Raw genomic sequence first — 19,517 nt, forward strand, 5'->3', positions numbered from 1 at the left:
AAAGAAAGACGTGCTTTCATGTACCATGATGGAAGCTGTGGAGTGTTAAAAGGTTAGGTAGTCTATGTACTGTAGGATTGGAGGGTCATGGAGTATATCTTTGCTTTGAGTAACAGCCTTTGAACAAGATGTCCAACCTCATGTTTTTTGCTACACAGGGACCGCACCTGTGCAAAATCACATGCAAACGGCTCTGGATATGTCTCCGGCTGAGTGTACTAAAATAGGAGATGAGGTTACACAGAAATCTAACACTGCGGTCTCGTTCTCGACTTTGATTGATACCCGTTATAAATCGGGCATAAGCACACACCTTCCAACTGAAGATTCTATGTGTGTCTAAGTTAGACGCGGCGTGTAATGAGAATATGCAGTTGGGGAAGAGGACATCTTCGCACCATCTGTGTGGTTGGGGTATCAGTGTGATTGCAAAGACATTTCATTCCTGCTGTGTTTATAGCCCCTCGCTGAGTTTTTGTAGCAAAGCGTGTGTCTGGCAGAGTCACGAACGCACGCATGCCCAGTAGTGTTGCCGGGGTAACCAGCCACTTCCTGAACTTGTCAACTGAACGACGCAGGGAAAATGTATTGTTATTACAGCGCTTTTAAAGAAATTTGGTCAGCGATTAAGTGTTGCGTCGTGCCCCACTCCAGATACCTGTTATAAATCGAGCAAAACCCACGGCTTATTGCTTAAATGAATGAGCCCATCAGGCCAGGTACTGTCGTCCTTGTAGTTCAACAACCCTATTGGCTCACAGTGGTAAAAATAAGACACTACTAATCACAACATCCATAGGTTTAAAATAACAGTTTCTCATTCTGTTCATCTGAATTTGGTGATACAAAACTTGCCCAAGTCCAGTCAGAGAGATAGCGCTGGAGAGAATCACCTACCTCGTACGCATCCGAGAGCTGGCGTAAACCCTTTTTAAGATACTGGTAGTGTTGTTCCCTTAGTAACGTTGGTCTGAAACAGATGAGAAAAGTTAAAGTTATGAAAGAGTACTCAAGTTCAAATGTTTTTTTATACATACTTTTCGTTAATATTATATTATTCTTCAGTCTCTGGTTTAATAACAGTCCTTTCACTTGTTTAAATTTTACGTGCCTTTGTGATTGTGCTTGTGCTTGTGTGGGTGTGTGCTATTACTCTCTCTCCTGCTCCATTCCAGACCCTGGAGATGCTGACAAGCCTTCCACTGCAGTAACAGCAGCAGCAGCAACACTAGCACTAGCACCTCAGTGTGAGGCAGTATATGACTCATCCCCAGCCCCCCATGAAACTGCTCCCTGCCATGGGCTTAGCTCTACTGCCACAGAGATGAGCTTAGCTTTGGAGCTCAGAGACACCGGCTTAGTCCTAGACACACAGCCTTCCCCGGAGACCGGTCTGCAGCGACGGGTGCAGGGGTCAGAAGCTAAGCTCTGGCTATCTGCTATGGCAATCGCTAACTTAAAGGTATATTTCTCTCCCCTAATGCATCAAGAAAGACAAGAAGAAGAAGAGAAGAGAAGAAAAGGTGCAGGATACATTGGATTAAAGTCCCTAAGAAACCTTGAACAAAGCCAAGCTGGCTCGGTTGGCCCAATCAACAGTCCTTGACCAGTGTTGCCAGATTGGGCGGCTTCCTGCCCAATTGGGCTGCTTAGGATGGCTGTCTGCGGGTAAAAAGGGCATTTGGGCGGGTTTTCCTGCACATTTATTATGGCCATAGAAATCAATAGAATGTCGCTCAAATTGGGCGGGATTTAGTGCTTCCAGGCAGGTTTTAAGCTTTTTTTTGGGCTGGAAATCTTCCATCTCATCTAGCAACCCAGTCCTTGACGCCCAAATGAAACATTCCTTCTATTCTTTTCATCAGCTGCCAGTCTGAGGCCACCCTTGCAAATGCCAAGGCTTTCGGCTGCACTAACTGCCACTCTTTGTAGGAATTATGGAACTCTGCAGAGTTGGGCAAAATAAAAACATTTTCTCTTCTCATCCCATATAGACTGGTGTAGTGCACAGCACTGACGGCAACAAGAGCAAAGCAGAGAGCCGGAAGGTTTTTTTTATATACCAAAGTGTCTGTCATCCATTCATCCATCCACCCATCTCTCTCCTTCCCTCTCCCCCTCTCTGTCTCGCTCTCTCTCTGAAATGAATCTGACTGAAGGTGACCTCTAAACCACAGCCTCTCACATTACACCCATGAAACAGTTGGCATGGAAACAATAAAGCCAATCTGTGTCATCGCAAACCTGCTAATTAACACTAGGCCAGGGGAGGTGTGTGTGTCCGTGTGTGTGTGTGTGTGTGTGTGTGTGTGTGTGTGTGTGTGTGTGTGTGTGTGTGTGTGTGCTCGTATATGTGTGTGTGTGCGCGTACGTCTGTCTGTGTGCGTGCCTGCGTGTGTGTGTGTGTGTTCAGTTTTTGATTAAAATTAATTGACCGTGTGCATTCATTCCTCATGACAGAGACCAAGAGTAATGTCTGACTTAATGCCTGAGCTTAATATTTTTACACTTCCTGTCCAACTGTAGAGTCCTTGCCAAAACAGACAGGGCCATTTCTCAAAACTCTAGTGCGCACACTTCCAAGTGTATCAGCCTAATAAGACGCGCCCAGTAATTGGATATTCTTCATTAGTTACGCCCAGTGATTGGATACTCCGCAGAGTTCACCAAAGAGTATCCAATCACTGGCCGTGACTAATTAGGCTGATACACTTGGAAGTGTGTGCACTAGAGTTTTTAGAAATGCCCAGGGTTCCTTAAGTGGATCCGTAAAGTGGATCAACCACTACAATCTCATTATCTTGAATGAAAGTCTGTGGTTGATCTAAAAAGTCTAGATAATTGCTTCTTTACTGTTGCAACAATACATGTACAAGAAACCAAAGATCCTTCATGACACAGGCATTGTGAATTATAAATATACCATTAATATCACAACTTACTCTAGTGTGTCGTGTAGTTGTTGGTAGGCATTGAGAACTTGTTGGATACTTTGTTCGACTTTCCTCTGGGGACAAAAACAAGCAACATCACACACAACAAGAAAAGGCTACATTATAATATAAAAAAGCTCAGCTGTTACAACTGTTATAACATGCATACAAAGTGCTATAAAAAATATTTATAGCTATGCCATGTCACATCGTCATAGTAGGCCTATTGTAATTATTACATTTACAAAATGCACATTTGCTTCTACTTTATACAACTCTGCATACATGACAGAAGTAGCGCCTAGCAGGCCTTCGTTATTGATCATTTGAAGCAAATGCATCATCTATTCTAGCATGATGATGATGATGTCGACACTTGTACTAATTGTGTTTCTTCTTGCCAGAGAGCTGTCTGTCACGCGCAATGGGCTGTCACTTGCAGCCATAAAACCAGGCACGTGCACTCCAATACGGCAGGGGAGGCACGGCCTCACCAGTTCCAGATGAGAATGATGAGATGCAGTTAATGTGAATAATAGTAACAATAACAGCTATTGTTTTCGAGCATCTGCACCATAACTACCATTTGAGCAGTATTTAAACAGTTTCACTCATTTTCAATCATTTCCGTGGCCAAAATCGTAATATTTGCCCATTTCATGTCAAATTGCTCCGAATACGGTGAATTTGGGGCAACTCTGAACTGGCCTCACCCCGGATTGCGCAATCCCTCGTTAACAAAGTTGCGCGCATGCGCCATGTTGCTCGTTCTGTGAATGCAACCTGGTAATATTGTATTAAACGTTTTTATACACTTAATAGAAGTATGTATGGTGTGCCCTCATTTCCTGATATTTTTAAAATATTTTCTACGTGTGATTATCATTTCTTTACTCTGGACGCTTTGGCATAACGCCCACTGAAATATACAATGGTGAGGCGAGCAGTAGCCTGGCCGCAGACTCCTTCTGGTGTTGAGTCTTGCTGGACAGTTACGTCATAGCGAATCTGAAGTTCACAATACAGCCAGTCGGTGTTGTTGGCTAGCTTGTTCACGTTGACTGCTACAAGTGGATTTCATAACGAAACTAAGAGCATTCTCAAAGTTGGATTTCCAATGGGAAAATATGTGATAAAGAATGGAGGACCGACAGAGCTGAAGGGTTTTCTACTCAGGTGACCGGTCAGAGTAACTACCCGATCATTTCAAAGTGAGTGGTACAACACTGCAGAAAATATTGTTGTTTCCCCTGTGTCTTGTTTGCAACCGGCGAGAATGTGTGGAAGACCATTCGCATGGGATTTTACGACTTAACAATTTACTAAGGACTAAGGAGCCTCACGAAACACAAATCCTCGCGGCTACTCATATTCAATGCCAAATTGCTTTGGACGTTTGGGGCGACGTTTGGGGCTTTGGATGAACAGCACCGGCTAAAGTAACGTTAGCATGCACAACGCCAAGTGAAGGAAAAGAGCGGCGCATGGACCTGATGCACGAGTTCAGGTAGGACCAATTTCCTATGTGTGTGAAGCCTGTGTTTGTGAGACCCGTGGGGAGGGAGAGAATCCGCCGTGATTCTTGTCCAGTGTGGTAGCTTTTTTTCCTGGTGAACCAGAAGCTATGTGTTGACGCCCAGGGCGGGGGCTGGGCTACACAAACAGGCTACTGGTTCACCAGGAAAGTAGCTTTGTGATGGGCACCGGATTCTCATGTGCCCGGTAACTGTTTGTAAAGTTGAGTACAGGGTACCGTTGAGGTAAATCAAATATACCCGTGTAACTACAAGACTCTGATTTAATTCCAAGGTGTAGGCATAACAGAAATGACAGTCCCAAAATATTTGGTGACCATATCGAAGCGTGTGTAATATCTGTTTACGTTGACATTCGCTTCCTGCCACACCTTTGTCCCACATCGCTTGCCGTAGCCTCGTACAAGTAGATGTAGGCCTACATTTGCACGAGAATCCAGTTCGTATCACGAAAGCTATCACACCGGTTTGTTCGCCGTGGTGCTCAGTGGTCTATATGACACCATGTTTTGAATCCTGTGTGTCTTGAGCATCCGCCGTGATGCTCAGTCTACATTGCTGCTGCTGTGTGGTTTATGTGAGATCACTGTTTGAATCCTGTGTGTGTGTGTGTGTGTGTGAGAGCAGTGGGCTGTGAAGGAGCTTACACTCTCCACTACTCTCCCCTCACCTACCCTCCTCTTCTCCCCTCCTTTTCTCCTCTCCTCTCCTCTCCTCTCCTCTCCTCTCCTTTCCTCTCCTCTCCTCTCCTCTCCTTTCCTCTCCCCCTCTCCTCTCTTCTCTCCTTTCCTCTCCCCCTCTCCTCTCTTTTCCCATCTCCTCTCCTCTTCTCTCTTCTCCTCTCCCTCTCCTCTCCTCTCCTTGAGCTCCTCTCCTCCTCCTCTCCACTCCTCCTCCTTTCTCCTCTCATCTCTTCTCCTCTCTCTTCTCCTCCCCTCTCCTCCTCTCTCATCTCCTCTCTCCTCTTCTCTCCTCCTCTCCTCTCCCCTCCCCTTCTCTCCTCTCCTCTCCTCTCCTCTCCACTACTCTCCTCTCCTCTGCTCTGCTGTCCACATTGGTGCTGTGTGGTATATGTGAGACCACTGTTTGAATCCTGTGTGTGTGTGTGTGTGTGTGTGTGTGTGTGTGTGTGTGTGTGTGTGTGTGTGTGTGTGTGTGTGTGTGTGTGTGTGTGTGTGTGTGTGTGTGAGTGTGTGTGAGAGAGAGAACTAATAGCATTTTCTCTGCGGAAATGCAGTAAGCTTATGTCAAAATATGTAGGCCTACCTTATGTTAAGAAAGCTGCTATGACATATGGAACTTGTCGGTAGGCCTATTTGGCAATTATTTATTTGAAAATCTGATATTGAAAAAGTTGCCTCACCAGCCATAAATCCCAGCGCACGTTACTGCATAAAACATATGCCTGTGTTTCTCTATTTTATACTGCGTTATATTTCGATAAGCTAAGAGGTCTCGTACATCTCCATAGTTACATGCACAATGAGAGCAAGATAACTGTACTAAATCAGGACACTGACTAAAGCTAAGCATGACATCATTTGAGCTCTCATGGTACCCCAACAACCAAGTTGGTTGGGTTAGGTTAGCTGTGAAGTCATGGCTCTACTATTTCTAAGATTTTTGTACGGAGTTCGCGTTAAACGTTCCAGACTATTCTCGATGAGAATACCACGTAATTTGCTGTCTACACTGTATTCACATTGAGAATGAGTTAGTTACACAATGTAACAAGCTGTACTCATACAATCTGGCGGCGTGTTATTTGACAACTACATGCAACGCGAGTGGAAAGCTAATGTTAGCGAGCTAAAGCTAGGAAGCTAGGAACAAATGAATCAGACTCACCTGTTCGTCTGAAGTCACGGTATGCTTTCCGTCATCTTTGAGCAACTCCTGTGAATGACATTCTCTGAAGCATCGTAAAGGTGGATCGATAGTATCCATTATCACCACATTAATCGCTCAATTAACAATTTTGGAGAGTTAAGCCAATTATCTTCTTATTACAGACAGCACAAGTCAGACTTCGCTGTTTCTCATCAGTGGGTGGAGACTAGTGTATTCTGTCTGTGCAAGGCTGTACGGAAAGCGAATAGGCTCATATTGGGCTCATCCAATGGCAAATCATTTCATCGCTCTCTTTCTCTTTCACATTCAGCGTGCCCGCGCAGCGGCTTTGCTGCAATACTATTATGACACAAATGCATGTCTCAAGTCTCATAGACAATAAAATATCAAGCTCAAATAAGTAGTATAATCAAAGTAACCTTTCCATTCCCGGTGTATTGATGGTCTGTGTTGGTAGGCCTATAATGCGTTACCATTTAAAACTACCAATTAAAACTATTTTAAATAAACAGACCTCCAGTCACGTAAACCAGCCAGGTGGAATCAGAGAAATTCCAGATGGGGTGGGGGTTGCCTATGATATGGGCTGCTTGTCGTCTTCCAGCTTCTCTCCTCCCCCTTTCTGTGATGATGATGTCAAGTGAAAGAAACTGATGCTGAGAGCATCCTCCTAGCCACCGCACCCTCAGACAGGGATTTTTGGAATCCCTCCTCCGCTATTTACATCATCAAGCTAGGGCCCTCTAGTTGTGCAGCGAGGCTGACACACTAATGCAAAGGACGGGAAGATAATATTCATTGCATGGAGCCGACATGGGATATGCTGAAGCAGTTAGAAAATCATCGCTGAGTTAGCTAAACATTCCTGCATAACCACCATGGCTAAGCAGTATGATGTTCTGTTCAGACTATTGCTTCTCGGAGACTCCGGAGTGGGAAAAACGTGTTTGTTGTGCAGATTTACGGACAATGAATTTCATCCTTCGCACATTTCCACAATCGGTAAGGGCTCAGTTTTGACACCCTGTTTAATCAGAGCAAAATTCAGAATAGGCTTACCAACCGGTTTGTGTGTGTCAGTCAAAATGTGCTGGTCAAAATATTGGTAGCCTTCAGTCGGTGCGCCTAATTTTTTACTCGTTTCCATGGGAAATTTCTGCCTATATCAAGGCCTTTTTAAAGATGATATATATAGCCAGCAATGGATGGGAATACGTGTTTACCTGAATGCATGGTTGTCTCAGTCAACTAAAACTGTGGTGTAGCCTACTGTTACTGATGGAAACAACATCATTGGACACATCACACAACCCTCTTCACATCAAACATTTTGTGTGTAGCCCCGGTTAAAATAAATAAATAATGTATATTTTTTAAAAAGGTATGATATTTTTTTGACAGACACAGGGTCTGTAGATGTATAGGCTATGGCTTGACTGTTTCTTAACACATAGCCTAGTAAGCCTAATAACCCATGCAAAAGAGAAGCAGAGACATAAAGTGATTTAATGACAAAGCAACGAGGAAAATAATAATACAAAAGGGTCATTTTTACAGTATGTGCATAGCACACACATGCACATCTACTGTGTTCCAAAGCAAAGCATGACGTTTATGTTTGCCTAACTGTGGGGAAAATAAGATTGGGTATCACCATATGAAGGCCCACAGTCCATCGGCCTATAAGAATCACTTTGTAAGTTTATTATCCATACATGTCTTTGTACGGATAACATACTCATGCAACATAGCCCACACTATAGGTATGTCACATCACTGCACAATTGAAGCACTTTATGTGAATAGACAGCAGGTTCCTCTATAAGCTGGAAGGGAACTCCCATCCTTGAAAATATATAGGCCTATGTACATTGACTGATGGACTTGCCAGCTGTGTAGTCACTTGTGTGGTTGTCCAATCACTGTAAGCCCTTCACTCAGCTACAGGCCTACAAATTGTATGACAGGGAGATTGTACATGGAGAATTGTATGTGGTTGAATTGGTTGACCTTTTAAAGAGTTTGTAACCAAAACATTCAATACCTATCAGTGTGACATTTGAAGGTCTGATTAAAATAAATGGTGTTAATTTATCGAACCGCAGCACGGCTCACAAACATGCAAACCGAAAGTTTGGATCAATCAATCTCCAGGGCACAGACGTTGCAAAGCCATCCTTTATTTTTACTCAAGCAAAATCACACAGTCATATAAGTCTGTAACAAAATTCACAGGGGTGTAGAGCTGTTAGAAATTGCTGAAGGTTTCAGAAGTTTCAAAATAACAGCATTGTGTATGTATAATTTTTTATAAAAAGTGTCACTACCTATGTTTGTTCTTGTGTTTCAAATGTGGCAGCATGTGAGCTCTGACATTTCTCCAATCTCGTTTGATTTCCCTGTGAAGGCAAGAGAGACAGCACGCATGCCGCATTCTTCAGCACGTGTGGCATTTATTTCCCCATTTGAAATGGTAAAGAAGAGACAGAATGCATCTTTTTTTCTATGACAGTGTGGATTAGTGTTCCCTGGTGAGGAAAACTACTTTGACTAAACCTCCCCATTGTGACACATCCAGAGCTGCAAGGCCCCTGCGTAAACAATGTAATCCGATGCTGCCACTTCCATCCACCACACACCCCCACTTGAGTAATATTTCACCTCGATTGCAGCATCCTCCCGAGTACTGTATCTGTTCTCTGTCCGATCCAGTATGCTTGCTCATCTCTGCTAAGAAATGGGCTTTCCGGTACGGCTCACTGATCCATGGACGTCCATGACAGTACAGCATATACGCAGCCTTCAGATGACAACACTGCTGAGCTGAGCTGAGGGACCTTTGTTGTTACATCTGGGGATGTGGTGGTGGAAGATTTGTCCCAAAATGTACACAGCTTTCCCCAGCATACTGTCTTCGTGCTTAAACTGAACGTGCTCTTAGTTTGGCACTGCGGATACCATTAACTTGTGTGAGCCACAGAGTCACCTTAACATAGTCACATAGTCGTCATAACATAGTCACTTCACCTTAATTGTAAGATTTGTCTCGAAAAGTGTAGCTTTTTCAACACATGTGCCAAAGCTCACCTTAGGGCCACTGTAATCCGGTTCTGACAGTAGCCTATTGTGGAGTAATGTCACATCCAACCATTGCAGTTGCCCTCACACACTGGCGGTCCACTTTATTTTGCAAACAAGCAAAATAGCAGGTTGATTCAACAATGTTACAACAATATTACGATGTCAAAAATAGAGCTCAGTCATAATCAATGGCCTATATTGGCAGACATTGTCTCCATTTTGTGGAGTTGTATTAAAAACAATGGGATCTAATGTTGGCAGAGCAGTGCTTTGCTGCACTTTATTGGAACAAGCTTGCATTGGCCCTTTCACTTGGTCTGACACTACACATTTGGTATCCGCTGACTCTGCACATTAACCTTCAATGTTTACTGTTTATTGTCTCCCCCCAGTCTAATTAGGCCAGGTGGGCGGTTTTTAAAATACCACTTTCATTTTCGTGGTGTTTAATGACCTTAGGAGTTTGGAGCAGATTGTTCTCGGACGAGTGCAGAGAAACAGCCATATGCCCAATTAAAAAGCCAGCGTTAATCAAAACTTGTGCACATCTTTGTTTGTGTCGGCCCAATAAAAGACTCTTCTACCTGCCTTGGTCTTGGAATAGGGGAAAAACAAAGATACTGAAGCAATACATCATTCCTCTTAGTCTACAATGTTGTTTCAAAGCAGTGGCAGATGGGGATATGTTCTTTCTTTCTTTCTTTCTTTCTTTCTTTCTTTCTTTCTTTCTTTCTTTCTTTCTTTCTTTCTTTCTTTTTACTTTCTTTTTTTATTTGTTCATACAATTCAAATATTAACTATTTTGGGGATGTTGTCCGTGCTTGCTTGCAGAAGATGAATGACTTGTGATGCATTGATCAAGTTAGTCGCCATTTGACGAAATCTGCAAACTGTGATGAAAATAACTTACCACATGACACCGATAACACTTTATTTTATAGAGTATCTTTTAGTGTAACTATGTAATGTTATTTTACGTAAGTAACCCTTATCTACAGTGCAAGGGCATAATGTGTCATGTAATTTATTGCACACTTATTCATATATAATAATAATAATAATAATAATAATAATAATAATAATATTGTTGTTATCAAGTGACTACAACATCCTGTCAGATGCCATACTGACACATTTCCTCCTGCAGAAGGGCGAGGGAGCAGCTTCCCCAAGTGCAGCTCAGTGACTGTTGGTGTGATGATCCGGCTCGAGAGAGAGCGAGCCATGCTTCTCTAAACGGAGGTGTCAACCTGACACGGCGAAGGTGGCTAATTTATGGGCCTCATTAAGCGCTTGTGCTTCCCAGAGTGGCTATAGTATCCGCTATCCGCTGGCCACAGCAGCATGTTGGCCTCTTTTCTCCTTCTCACTGGTGATTCCTCCATGGAGCCAGACAGTGCTGACTCGGGTCTTGCTTCCTCCTGGCCCATTGTCATTAAGCTGGGGAGGAGGAGAGGATGGAGGATGAAAAGGGGAGGAGGAGGAGGAGGAGGAGAGGGGTCCTCTTTCATCTCTCCTCTCCTTCTCCATGGCCGGGGGCTCTGTAGCAGGGCTACACTGACAGTAATGATAGCCTCTGTCCTTGTTACTGTCTCCCTAATGAAAATGGAGCATGTCTGCTTGTGTGCACTTCGGCCCTCGCGCCACTGGTGGGGCCCTGTCTCCTTCTCAGGAAAGAAGAATATGCATGTGTGTGTGTGTGTGTGTGTGTGTGTGTGTGTGTGTGTGTGTGTGTGTGTGTGTGTGTGTGTGTGTGTGTGTGTGCGTGCGTGCGTGCGTGCGTGTGAACATGAGTGAGAGAAAGAGAGAGAGAGGGAGAGAGAGATGGACAGAGAGACAAAGAGGGTCACGAGAGAGAGAAAGGCAAAGAGATCCTTTGAAAGAAAGAAAGAAAGAAACGCGGGGTGACAGGATGATGAAAGAAATTGAGAATGGAAAAAATAGAGTGCAAGTATGTAGCCTACATCTCTGAAGTATTCGTAAATTCTACTTAAGCATCGTGTCCAGGGTTGCTCCAGAGACCATCTTAACCGAGGCCCCTATCCGAGGGAAATGATGGGGCCACTCATAGTTGCATCTTTCTTTTGGAGCTCGCTTGACTTATTCTGCCTGCCAGCTGTCTGTGGGCATGGGGCTAGCATTTAAGAACAACTATTTAAATCATTAAGCCTACAGTGTCTAAATGTGCAACAACTCATCGATTGCATTCAAAGCTGCCGGGTTCAAGAGTGGGATTGAAGACCACACCTCCTTAGCTGTGTCCATGGTGATCGATGCAGGCTCTCAAGTCAATGATTTAAACCACCCCGTGATTAGCCTCGATGACCCTGCTCCTCAGTGGAATTACACAGGCTGAGTGATATGCCATTAGCTTTTTTGGTAGAAACGCATCAATGCATATTGTGCTTTATATGTAGAGTACTTTTTGGTGCTGTGAGCTAGATATTGATCTATTTATATGAGCAGATGAAAGCAGATTTGATATGCATATGAGCCAGTGTGGAAGCACACAGAATGCTGCTTCTAGCGACCAATGTTAACCACAGATCACGTGGCATTGTGTGGTGCTACACCCTATATGCAGAAATGTTGCAAGTGTTATGTGTATATACCGTCACAGGTATACATATAGCTGTTGATCCATCTCTGTCTGCCTGTCTGTCTGTCTGTCTGTCTCTCTCTCTCTCTCTCTCTCTCTCTCTCTCTCTCTCTCTCTCTCTCTCTCTCTCTCTCTCTCTCCCTCTCTCCCTCTCTCCCTCTGTGAGCTAAAATGAAAGACTATTTGTTGGTGCTGGACCTTAAACAATTCTCAGGCTTCATTGTCTCTCTCAGTGCCTGGTGTACTGGTCCTGGTTGAAAATGCCTGGCCAAAATCATGTCCCAACCAGCCCTGGGTATATGGGAAATACTGTTGACATTTGTGTTCAGGAGATGCATGCAATCGGTTGACTCTCTGTTATGGCTTGTGTTGCAGGTGTTGATTTCAAAATGAAAACCCTGATGATTGACGGTATCAAGGTCAGGATACAGATATGGTGAGTGAACATCAGTCATCCCATCACAACTCATACATCTATGCTATATTTGTGTCAGCCAGGGCTGTTCTGAATTCTGAGCTGAAATGTGTGAACATGTGCTCGAGTTTCAGTTGTCCTGTTCATATTGGACCGTATGTACAAGGACACAAGGATGCAGCAGGTTTATTTGTCACATGCATAGAATTACAAAGTAAATTATAATACAGTTTGCTGGTGCTTTCATCCAAAGCAACTTACACTTATTTAGAAGATACAGGGTGTTGGTTACAGTCCAGTGTAAGGTATGGTGCCTTGCTCAAGGGCACTTCAGCCATGGGTGGAGGTGTAGGGGAAAGTAAGGGTGGGATTCGAACGTCCAACCCTCTGATATTCAAGTCCACCTCCCTAACCAATCTACCTTGGTTGCCCCGTTAGAGATTGTGTGTAATCAAATGCAGCCTGTATTTGTAGTACCGGCATTGCTGGGTGTATTATCATCTGCCGTATCTTTAAGGGTACAGTCCACTGTGTTTAAAAACTGAGCTACAGTATGTTCTTCTCTGATCTGAGACCAGTTGATGTGTACCTCCCTGGGCTTTGTGTGTTCCCCAGCCTCAGTCATCAACTCTTCTCAGACAGATGAGAGAAGAGAAGAATTACAGTACAGAAACACGGTGGACTGTTCCATCGGTGCAAGGTGTGCCTAGTAGGCTGTGTTTGTGTTAGTCAGAGCTGTGTAAAGTAGAAGTTCATGATGTAAGCACAACACTAGTGCTGCACATACATGATATTGTGTAGCGAAGGGGAGTAGAGTTGCCCCGCTGGGACTCGAACCCAGATCTTCTGGGATAGTAAACCGGAGCTCTGACCGCTACACCAAAGAGTCCCAGCTGGGCAACTCTACTCCCCTTCGCTACAATTGGTGTCAGAAGTGGGATGGTACCATGAGGCCATCGGAAGCGTACCCATTGTGTGTGAGCTGTAATTCCATGTGAGTTACCCCCAGGATTGGTGAACCCGGTGTGAGGGACCCCAGTGATGGGTGAAGCATTGATGACGGGGCACACTGGATGGGAGAAGCATGATGGGTAGTTGTGTGAGGGACACCATGAGTGTGTGAAGCGCACGGGTGCGCTTCCCGAAGGGGCAAGGCATTGTGATGGAGTGACCATCACTAGGGTTGTCGGTGTGTTCTGACTAATATGCTATTGAGCCTGGCTCTGGTGTAGCGGTCAGAGCCTCGGTTTACTACCCCAGAAGGTCTGGGTTTGAGTCCCAGCTGGGCAACTCTACTCCACTTCGCTACATATTGCATCACTGTGACAGCAGCTATTTCACAGTACCTATTGAGTACCCACTGAGGCTTTCTACTGTCATTCAATTGTAGGGGTGCCAAACTCAAAGTCACAGTGGGCCAAAATCAAAATCTTGGTTGAAGTGGAGGGCCAAACTCCAAACTCCACTACTAAAATTGTGCATGCGCACACACAAAGGCAAACACTTATGGTAGCTTAACCTGAACATATTCTGTTGTATGAGTGGGGGATGTTAAATTGGCATCTGTCCACTTATATTCCTTTGACACACCAAATTTCATGTTCAAGACATGTTATATGGTATACGTATCAATGGGGTGTGCGGGTTAACTGTAATAGACATTTGAATTTAATATCTCGTTGGGCCAAATTTGGCCCCTGGGCCTGAGTTTGACATCCCAGCTCTACTTCATACACATCTGGCGTCAGTACGTCCTGTTGTGCGCATGTTTTGTTTGTGTTCGTGTTTGTTTGTTTGTTCGTTTGTGTTTTGTTTGTGTTCAATATTGTATACTTTTGCATCGTCGGTTCTCCTCTCTGTAATGCATGGTGTGTTTGTAATACTTTCCGAAGTGCATAGTGTGTTTTTGTCATTGCTTTCGAATGCAGTGTACATTCACTCCCTGGTGTGTTAGTGTTTGTGGTCTTGCTAACACTGGTTGCATTTGTGTCTCTATTTTGAATGCTATACGTGTTTCCATCAATACTGAGTACTCTCTCTCTAACAAATGTTGTGTTTTCCTTTATCACAGGGACACCGCAGGCCAAGAGAGATACCAGACTCTAACCAAACAATACTACAGGCGAGCGCAGGTATGTGGATATCAGCTACGGAGGGAACCCCCCTCACCCTCACCCCCATACCCATCTTATTATCTTGTTATGATACATGCAATACACATTCCTTGTTACACTGTATTGATGTTGTAATAGTAACAAGCAAACATAATGGCTTGATTAGCTCAGAGATCAATTAAGCAGCGCTTTCATAATCTAATTCAAGATTGACTTTCTAAAATCAATGGCGAGCTACAGTAAACCGCAACATATTAATATGGCTTCCATGAAGGGCTTATATGAATGCCTTTTTCTGTTCTGTCTACAGGGAATATTCCTGGTTTATGACATCACTAGTGAAAGGTCATTCCAGCACATCATGAAGTGGGCCAGTGACGTGGACGAGGTAAATAAAATCATGGATGACATTTGTGACTAGCCAAAATAAAAAGGCAGCAAGTTGGCCTGTGAGCTTATTAAGTGAATCATAGATTCTGAAAGTACAGATGATAATGATTGACTCAGCAACACATGGGAATCTGGTAACATCTGAGGAATTTGAGGCCATTTGAATGTGTTCACATTTTGAAGTAGAAGACAGAGAATACAGCTCTCAAAGTTCCTCTTGCCCATAGAAAAGACACAAAGCTAGCCCTTTTAGATAAACCAATACTGTTTTCTGAAGCATTGTGTAGCCTAGCTTCTTCAATACCTCAACCTGCACAGTCTGTAAATCACAAAAAAAGTGAGAAAAGAATGTGATTTTCTCAGTTTCGCTCTGAAGCATGTAGCCTCTTTTCTTGTGGCTAGTCACATTTTTATTTGTCTGAAGTTGAGGGCAATGTGACAACTCTTTCCCACCTCCATTTTAAAGCACTGTAAAGTTGTTTTGGATGGTAACAAGACTGGCAGTGGGACAAGGGCAGGAACCTGACTGGTGCCAACATTACTTGGGTGCTTGTCTTCCATCTTGGCTCTGATCAGATCTGGCCTCAGTGCCAGCTGACATCTGAGAATATGCTTGTTATATGCTTAACCTTTTCACAGTGTTAGCTCCTCTATGGTTCAAAACATACTCTTGCATGTCCAATCCATTTACACTTCCCGGAGGGTCTTGTAGTGGACATCATATTTTACCAGTATAAGTTTAGCGTATCTGTCTTTGTCTTTGTCTTTGTCTTTGTCTCTGTCTCACTCTCTGTCTCTCTCTCTCTTTCTCTCTCTCTCTCTCTGAGAGTGATCCATCTATTTGTCACAGACGTGTTAATCTAAATGTTCTTTAGAAATCATTCACATAAGCCCACTGACTGATGCTTCACACCCACCCCTGTTGTTCTAACCAATCCCTCTCAGTGCAGTGTGTTGTCTATTGGTGTGTCCTCCTCAAACAAGGCGCCTCCCTGCTAATGCTGTCTCTCCTGCTTCCTGTGCAGTATGCTCCTGACAAAGTGCAGAAGATCCTCATTGGCAACAAGTCTGATGAGGGCCACAAGAGGCAGGTGGCCACAGAGACGGGGACCAAGGTGAATTTCTCTTGCTGTGGTTTTTACATGTGGGACGTGTCAATGGCCTCGTTGACATGAGACATTTAATTCAGAATTAGCTCAATTTAATTCCAAATAAACCTTAATTCCTCTTTAAAAACATCATGTCAACACTTCACAATTCAGAATTAAATTAAAGTGCAATGTAAACTCGACAGAACGATTTCATTCTGAATTGTTAATTCTGAATTAAAAACATCATGTAAACGTGCCCATTGTCTCACATAGAGCTTTTCGGGGAGATGCTCCACTCCTCCCTACCTGCTAACAGTAATGCCTTTTTTCCACTGCCGTTTTTCTGGTAGGCCTATAGCTCGACACAGTGCAACTCGGCCGCCACTTTTTGCCTTTCAATTGGGCACGACACAGCTCAATTGCAAAGCAAAAATTGGCGGCCGAGTTGCACTGTGTCAAGCTGTAGGCCTACCAGAAAACCGGCAGTGGAAAGAGGCACAAGTCAGTAATGGCAAAAAGTGCCTTATACCCTGGTTGAGGAACAACGGAAGTGATTGTCACATCTTTTCATGGGGGAAAATCCTCATGGTAGAGGAACAGTATACGGATGTCAGCACCCCAACATTGCTTTATGCATCTTAAATTGCTATTAGTCCACATAATGAGGCAAGCAATAAATTAAGATTGTAATTCTTTTGAACTTTGAACATTGAGCTAAAAAAGTAATGTAGAGATACCTTAAAGGTACACTTTGCCGGAGTAGGTATTACAACTACTGTATGCTGTTCATTGAAACTGTGTTACCTATCGCCAAATTTGATCTTTTGAACTAATATTTGCTAGTATGACCAAAGTACAGTAAAAAAAAAGTGCTGCTAAAAATGTCTATTTATGGAAATTCAAAATGGCGGACAAGTGGAGAAGACCCACCTTTTCATGTATGAAAAGAGCAGTTTTCCTAGACATAACGAATACTTATAATATAATGGTTGTAGGAAGCATTCAAGGAAATACCAAAGCACATTGATACTATATTCATGAGGATGACTATAACTAAGTGCTTTACCTATTCTCCTCCCTAGCTTGCCAAAGCATATGGAATGGACTTCTATGAGACAAGTGCCTTCACCAATCACAACATCCAAGAGGTAGCTATTGGCTCTCTACAGGAGTTGTACAAAATAACTGAGACACCTGTCATTTTAGTGTCATTTAGTTCCTCTTGCATCCACATTTAGTCATGTTGGATGTTATTCATCCTTCTTGGTGGTATGCAGACATTACCTTGGATACTGTGGCTCTTGATCCATCACAAAGACTTGCTGTCTCAGTCAAAGATGCAACAGTTACACACGTACCAAGAATTTCTCCTTTTTGAACTCTGACATGTCACCCATAATGTTGTGTGCATTGCAAAATCTTGAGCAAAACTGTGCTCTTACCCTGCTAATTGAACCTTCACACTTCACTTTACTGGTGCAATGTGCCATTAATGAAGAATGGCCAACAGGCTGGTACACTTGAGACATGAAACTTCCCACACTAAAATGACAGGTGTCTCAATTATTTTGTCCAACCCCTGTATTTTTCCTGCATGTGAGCAATTTTCATAAATCTTGTGAGTGTATTGATGAATTGGCAAAACAATGAAATTGCGGTGAGGAGGGTGGGGGTGCAGTGTGCTAATGCACCCAAACCTTATCCAGGCTACTGCCCATGGGGATCGAGTACGGCCTGGGTCATTTTCCAGCCCTACCCCCCCATTTCTCTCTCCACTTTTCTTCTGTCTATTCTTCACATTCTTGTCAAAAACAGGTCCAACAAAGCTCCCCAAAAAGTGGATTACAGTGAGGAAGGGAAACAGGTGTTCTAATAGAACCCGTAGTATGTCAATAGCGCAATAGCAAAGAGTTCCGTTGTAAAATGACGCCATTTTTTTACTTTGCCATTTTATTGTTGGAATTGACTGTTCAGACATATTTTCTAAGCTGATATAAAATGCATTTTGCAATGCAATGCAATGCCCAAAAAGGATATACATCATTTCGCAACAAAGCTCTTCAATTGCAGTTCAAGAATTAGTTGTGAGCTTCATGTATTTTGTTCTGGGGACTGTCATGGCAGCATTTTAAGCAGCAGTGCAGATGGTAGAAAATAGAGGGGATGAATAATTCACCATTAGCAAATCTGCAGGGAGACAGACGGTAGGGGTGGGTATTGGCAAAGGGTTCACGATTCGATGCGCATCACGATACACATGCCACGATGCGATTCTATCACGATGCATTGCGATTCGTGTACTACTGTGATGCATTGCGATATTTACTTCAGTAAATGTGTAAAATACAGCTTATTTGTCAGTTGCTGTGTAGCTTTCTTAAGTCAGTTCATTCTATTTAAGCATTCTATCATCTGGGAGAGAGCTTACATCACAACAGAAATATTACCTATTCTCTACTGAACAAAATAACCCGTGGCAAATCGATTTTTATTGTTATCAAATAATCAATTGTCATGAATCCATGCAGTATATTGAGAAAATAAGTATCACGATACCTTGTCATGAATCGATGCATTCTATCGTGAGAGTAAGTATCGCGATGCATCGATATGACGATTATTTTGCACACCCCTAACAGACGGACAGTTTTGTCTTCCCAGCCTACTGTACTTCTGTGACTGCAACCAGCTAGTTCCCATTGTTTCAAATGTTGGTAATGTTTTTGTATATTGCATGCTTTAAATGTTTTAGAAGGCATGTGTATTTATTTTGTAAATGCCATGCGTGGAGGAGCATTTTACTTGACCGTGCTCCAGATATAACTCTGTAGTAGTAATACTGTAGTACTTCGCCACTTACAAAGAAGGTCTATGATCATCTGCTCATTGTCCTTTAGCCTGATATTCTTTTTCAATAAATCATTGTGTTTGTCGCTGATATTCTTTAAAAATGAATTCTTCTGTCTGTTGTTTGTTGCTTGCCTCAGTCTTTCACACGACTGGCTGAGCTGGTTCTTCAGGCAAACTGGAAAGATCTGGACGTACTCAGAGCATCTGTGACTGAGGAGCTGAACATCGCCGCCCTAGAGGACCAGGAAGGCATTGGCGAAGGCCATGGAGACTCGCAAAAAGCCTGCTGGTGTTGAAAAAAAAAGTAAATGTCCTTCCCTTTGCATGGCCATCAAGGTTTGACAAGGTTTTATTTTTCCTTACAAAAAGACCTTGAGGACAGACAACACATTGACACAATCTACCATCTCATCAACGGCTGTCTCTTGGAAACTAGTGAAGACAGAGGTCAGCAGTGTTTGGTGCCTTGAGTAGATTTCACTTGAACCCAATATGGAACAGAAGTGACTGTCATGCTGTGACTCTCTCCAGAAGCTCGGGAGATGTAGCATTCACCACCAGAACTTTGCAATTCACCATTTGTACCACCAGATGGCGAGCTCTGCCTTCTTCTGGCTTCGATGAGTATGACCACTTGCAAAGACATTTTCACCATGGA

The 19,517-nt window shown here is 43.3% G+C and overlaps 2 protein-coding genes across 2 annotated transcripts in view; one reads left to right on the top strand and one right to left on the bottom strand.

Annotated features, from left to right (window-relative positions):
- The window catches only part of fntb (farnesyltransferase, CAAX box, beta), a 24,005-nt gene extending 17,463 nt beyond the window's left edge, over positions 1-6,542 (bottom strand). Inside the window, exons 1-3 of the mRNA XM_063222280.1 lie at positions 6,317-6,542; positions 2,943-3,007; positions 898-970 (exon numbers count right to left, since the gene is read on the bottom strand). Coding sequence (XP_063078350.1) covers positions 898-970; positions 2,943-3,007; positions 6,317-6,415 — 237 coding nt within the window. The 5' untranslated portion in view covers positions 6,416-6,542. The remainder of the gene's footprint in view (positions 1-897; positions 971-2,942; positions 3,008-6,316) is intronic.
- A 460-nt stretch (positions 6,543-7,002) lies between these two features.
- rab15 (RAB15, member RAS oncogene family) lies at positions 7,003-19,248 on the top strand. Its single transcript, XM_063222281.1, has 7 exons — positions 7,003-7,321; positions 12,375-12,435; positions 14,486-14,546; positions 14,839-14,916; positions 15,944-16,033; positions 17,092-17,157; positions 18,997-19,248. Exons 1-7 carry the CDS (start codon positions 7,198-7,200, stop codon positions 19,153-19,155), a joined length of 639 nt encoding a protein of 212 aa, XP_063078351.1. The 5' UTR covers positions 7,003-7,197; the 3' UTR covers positions 19,156-19,248.
- Positions 19,249-19,517: the final 269 nt, after the last annotated feature.

The sequence above is a fragment of the Engraulis encrasicolus genome, chromosome 18 (assembly GCF_034702125.1).
Source record: "Engraulis encrasicolus isolate BLACKSEA-1 chromosome 18, IST_EnEncr_1.0, whole genome shotgun sequence".
NCBI lineage: Eukaryota > Metazoa > Chordata > Actinopteri > Clupeiformes > Engraulidae > Engraulis > Engraulis encrasicolus.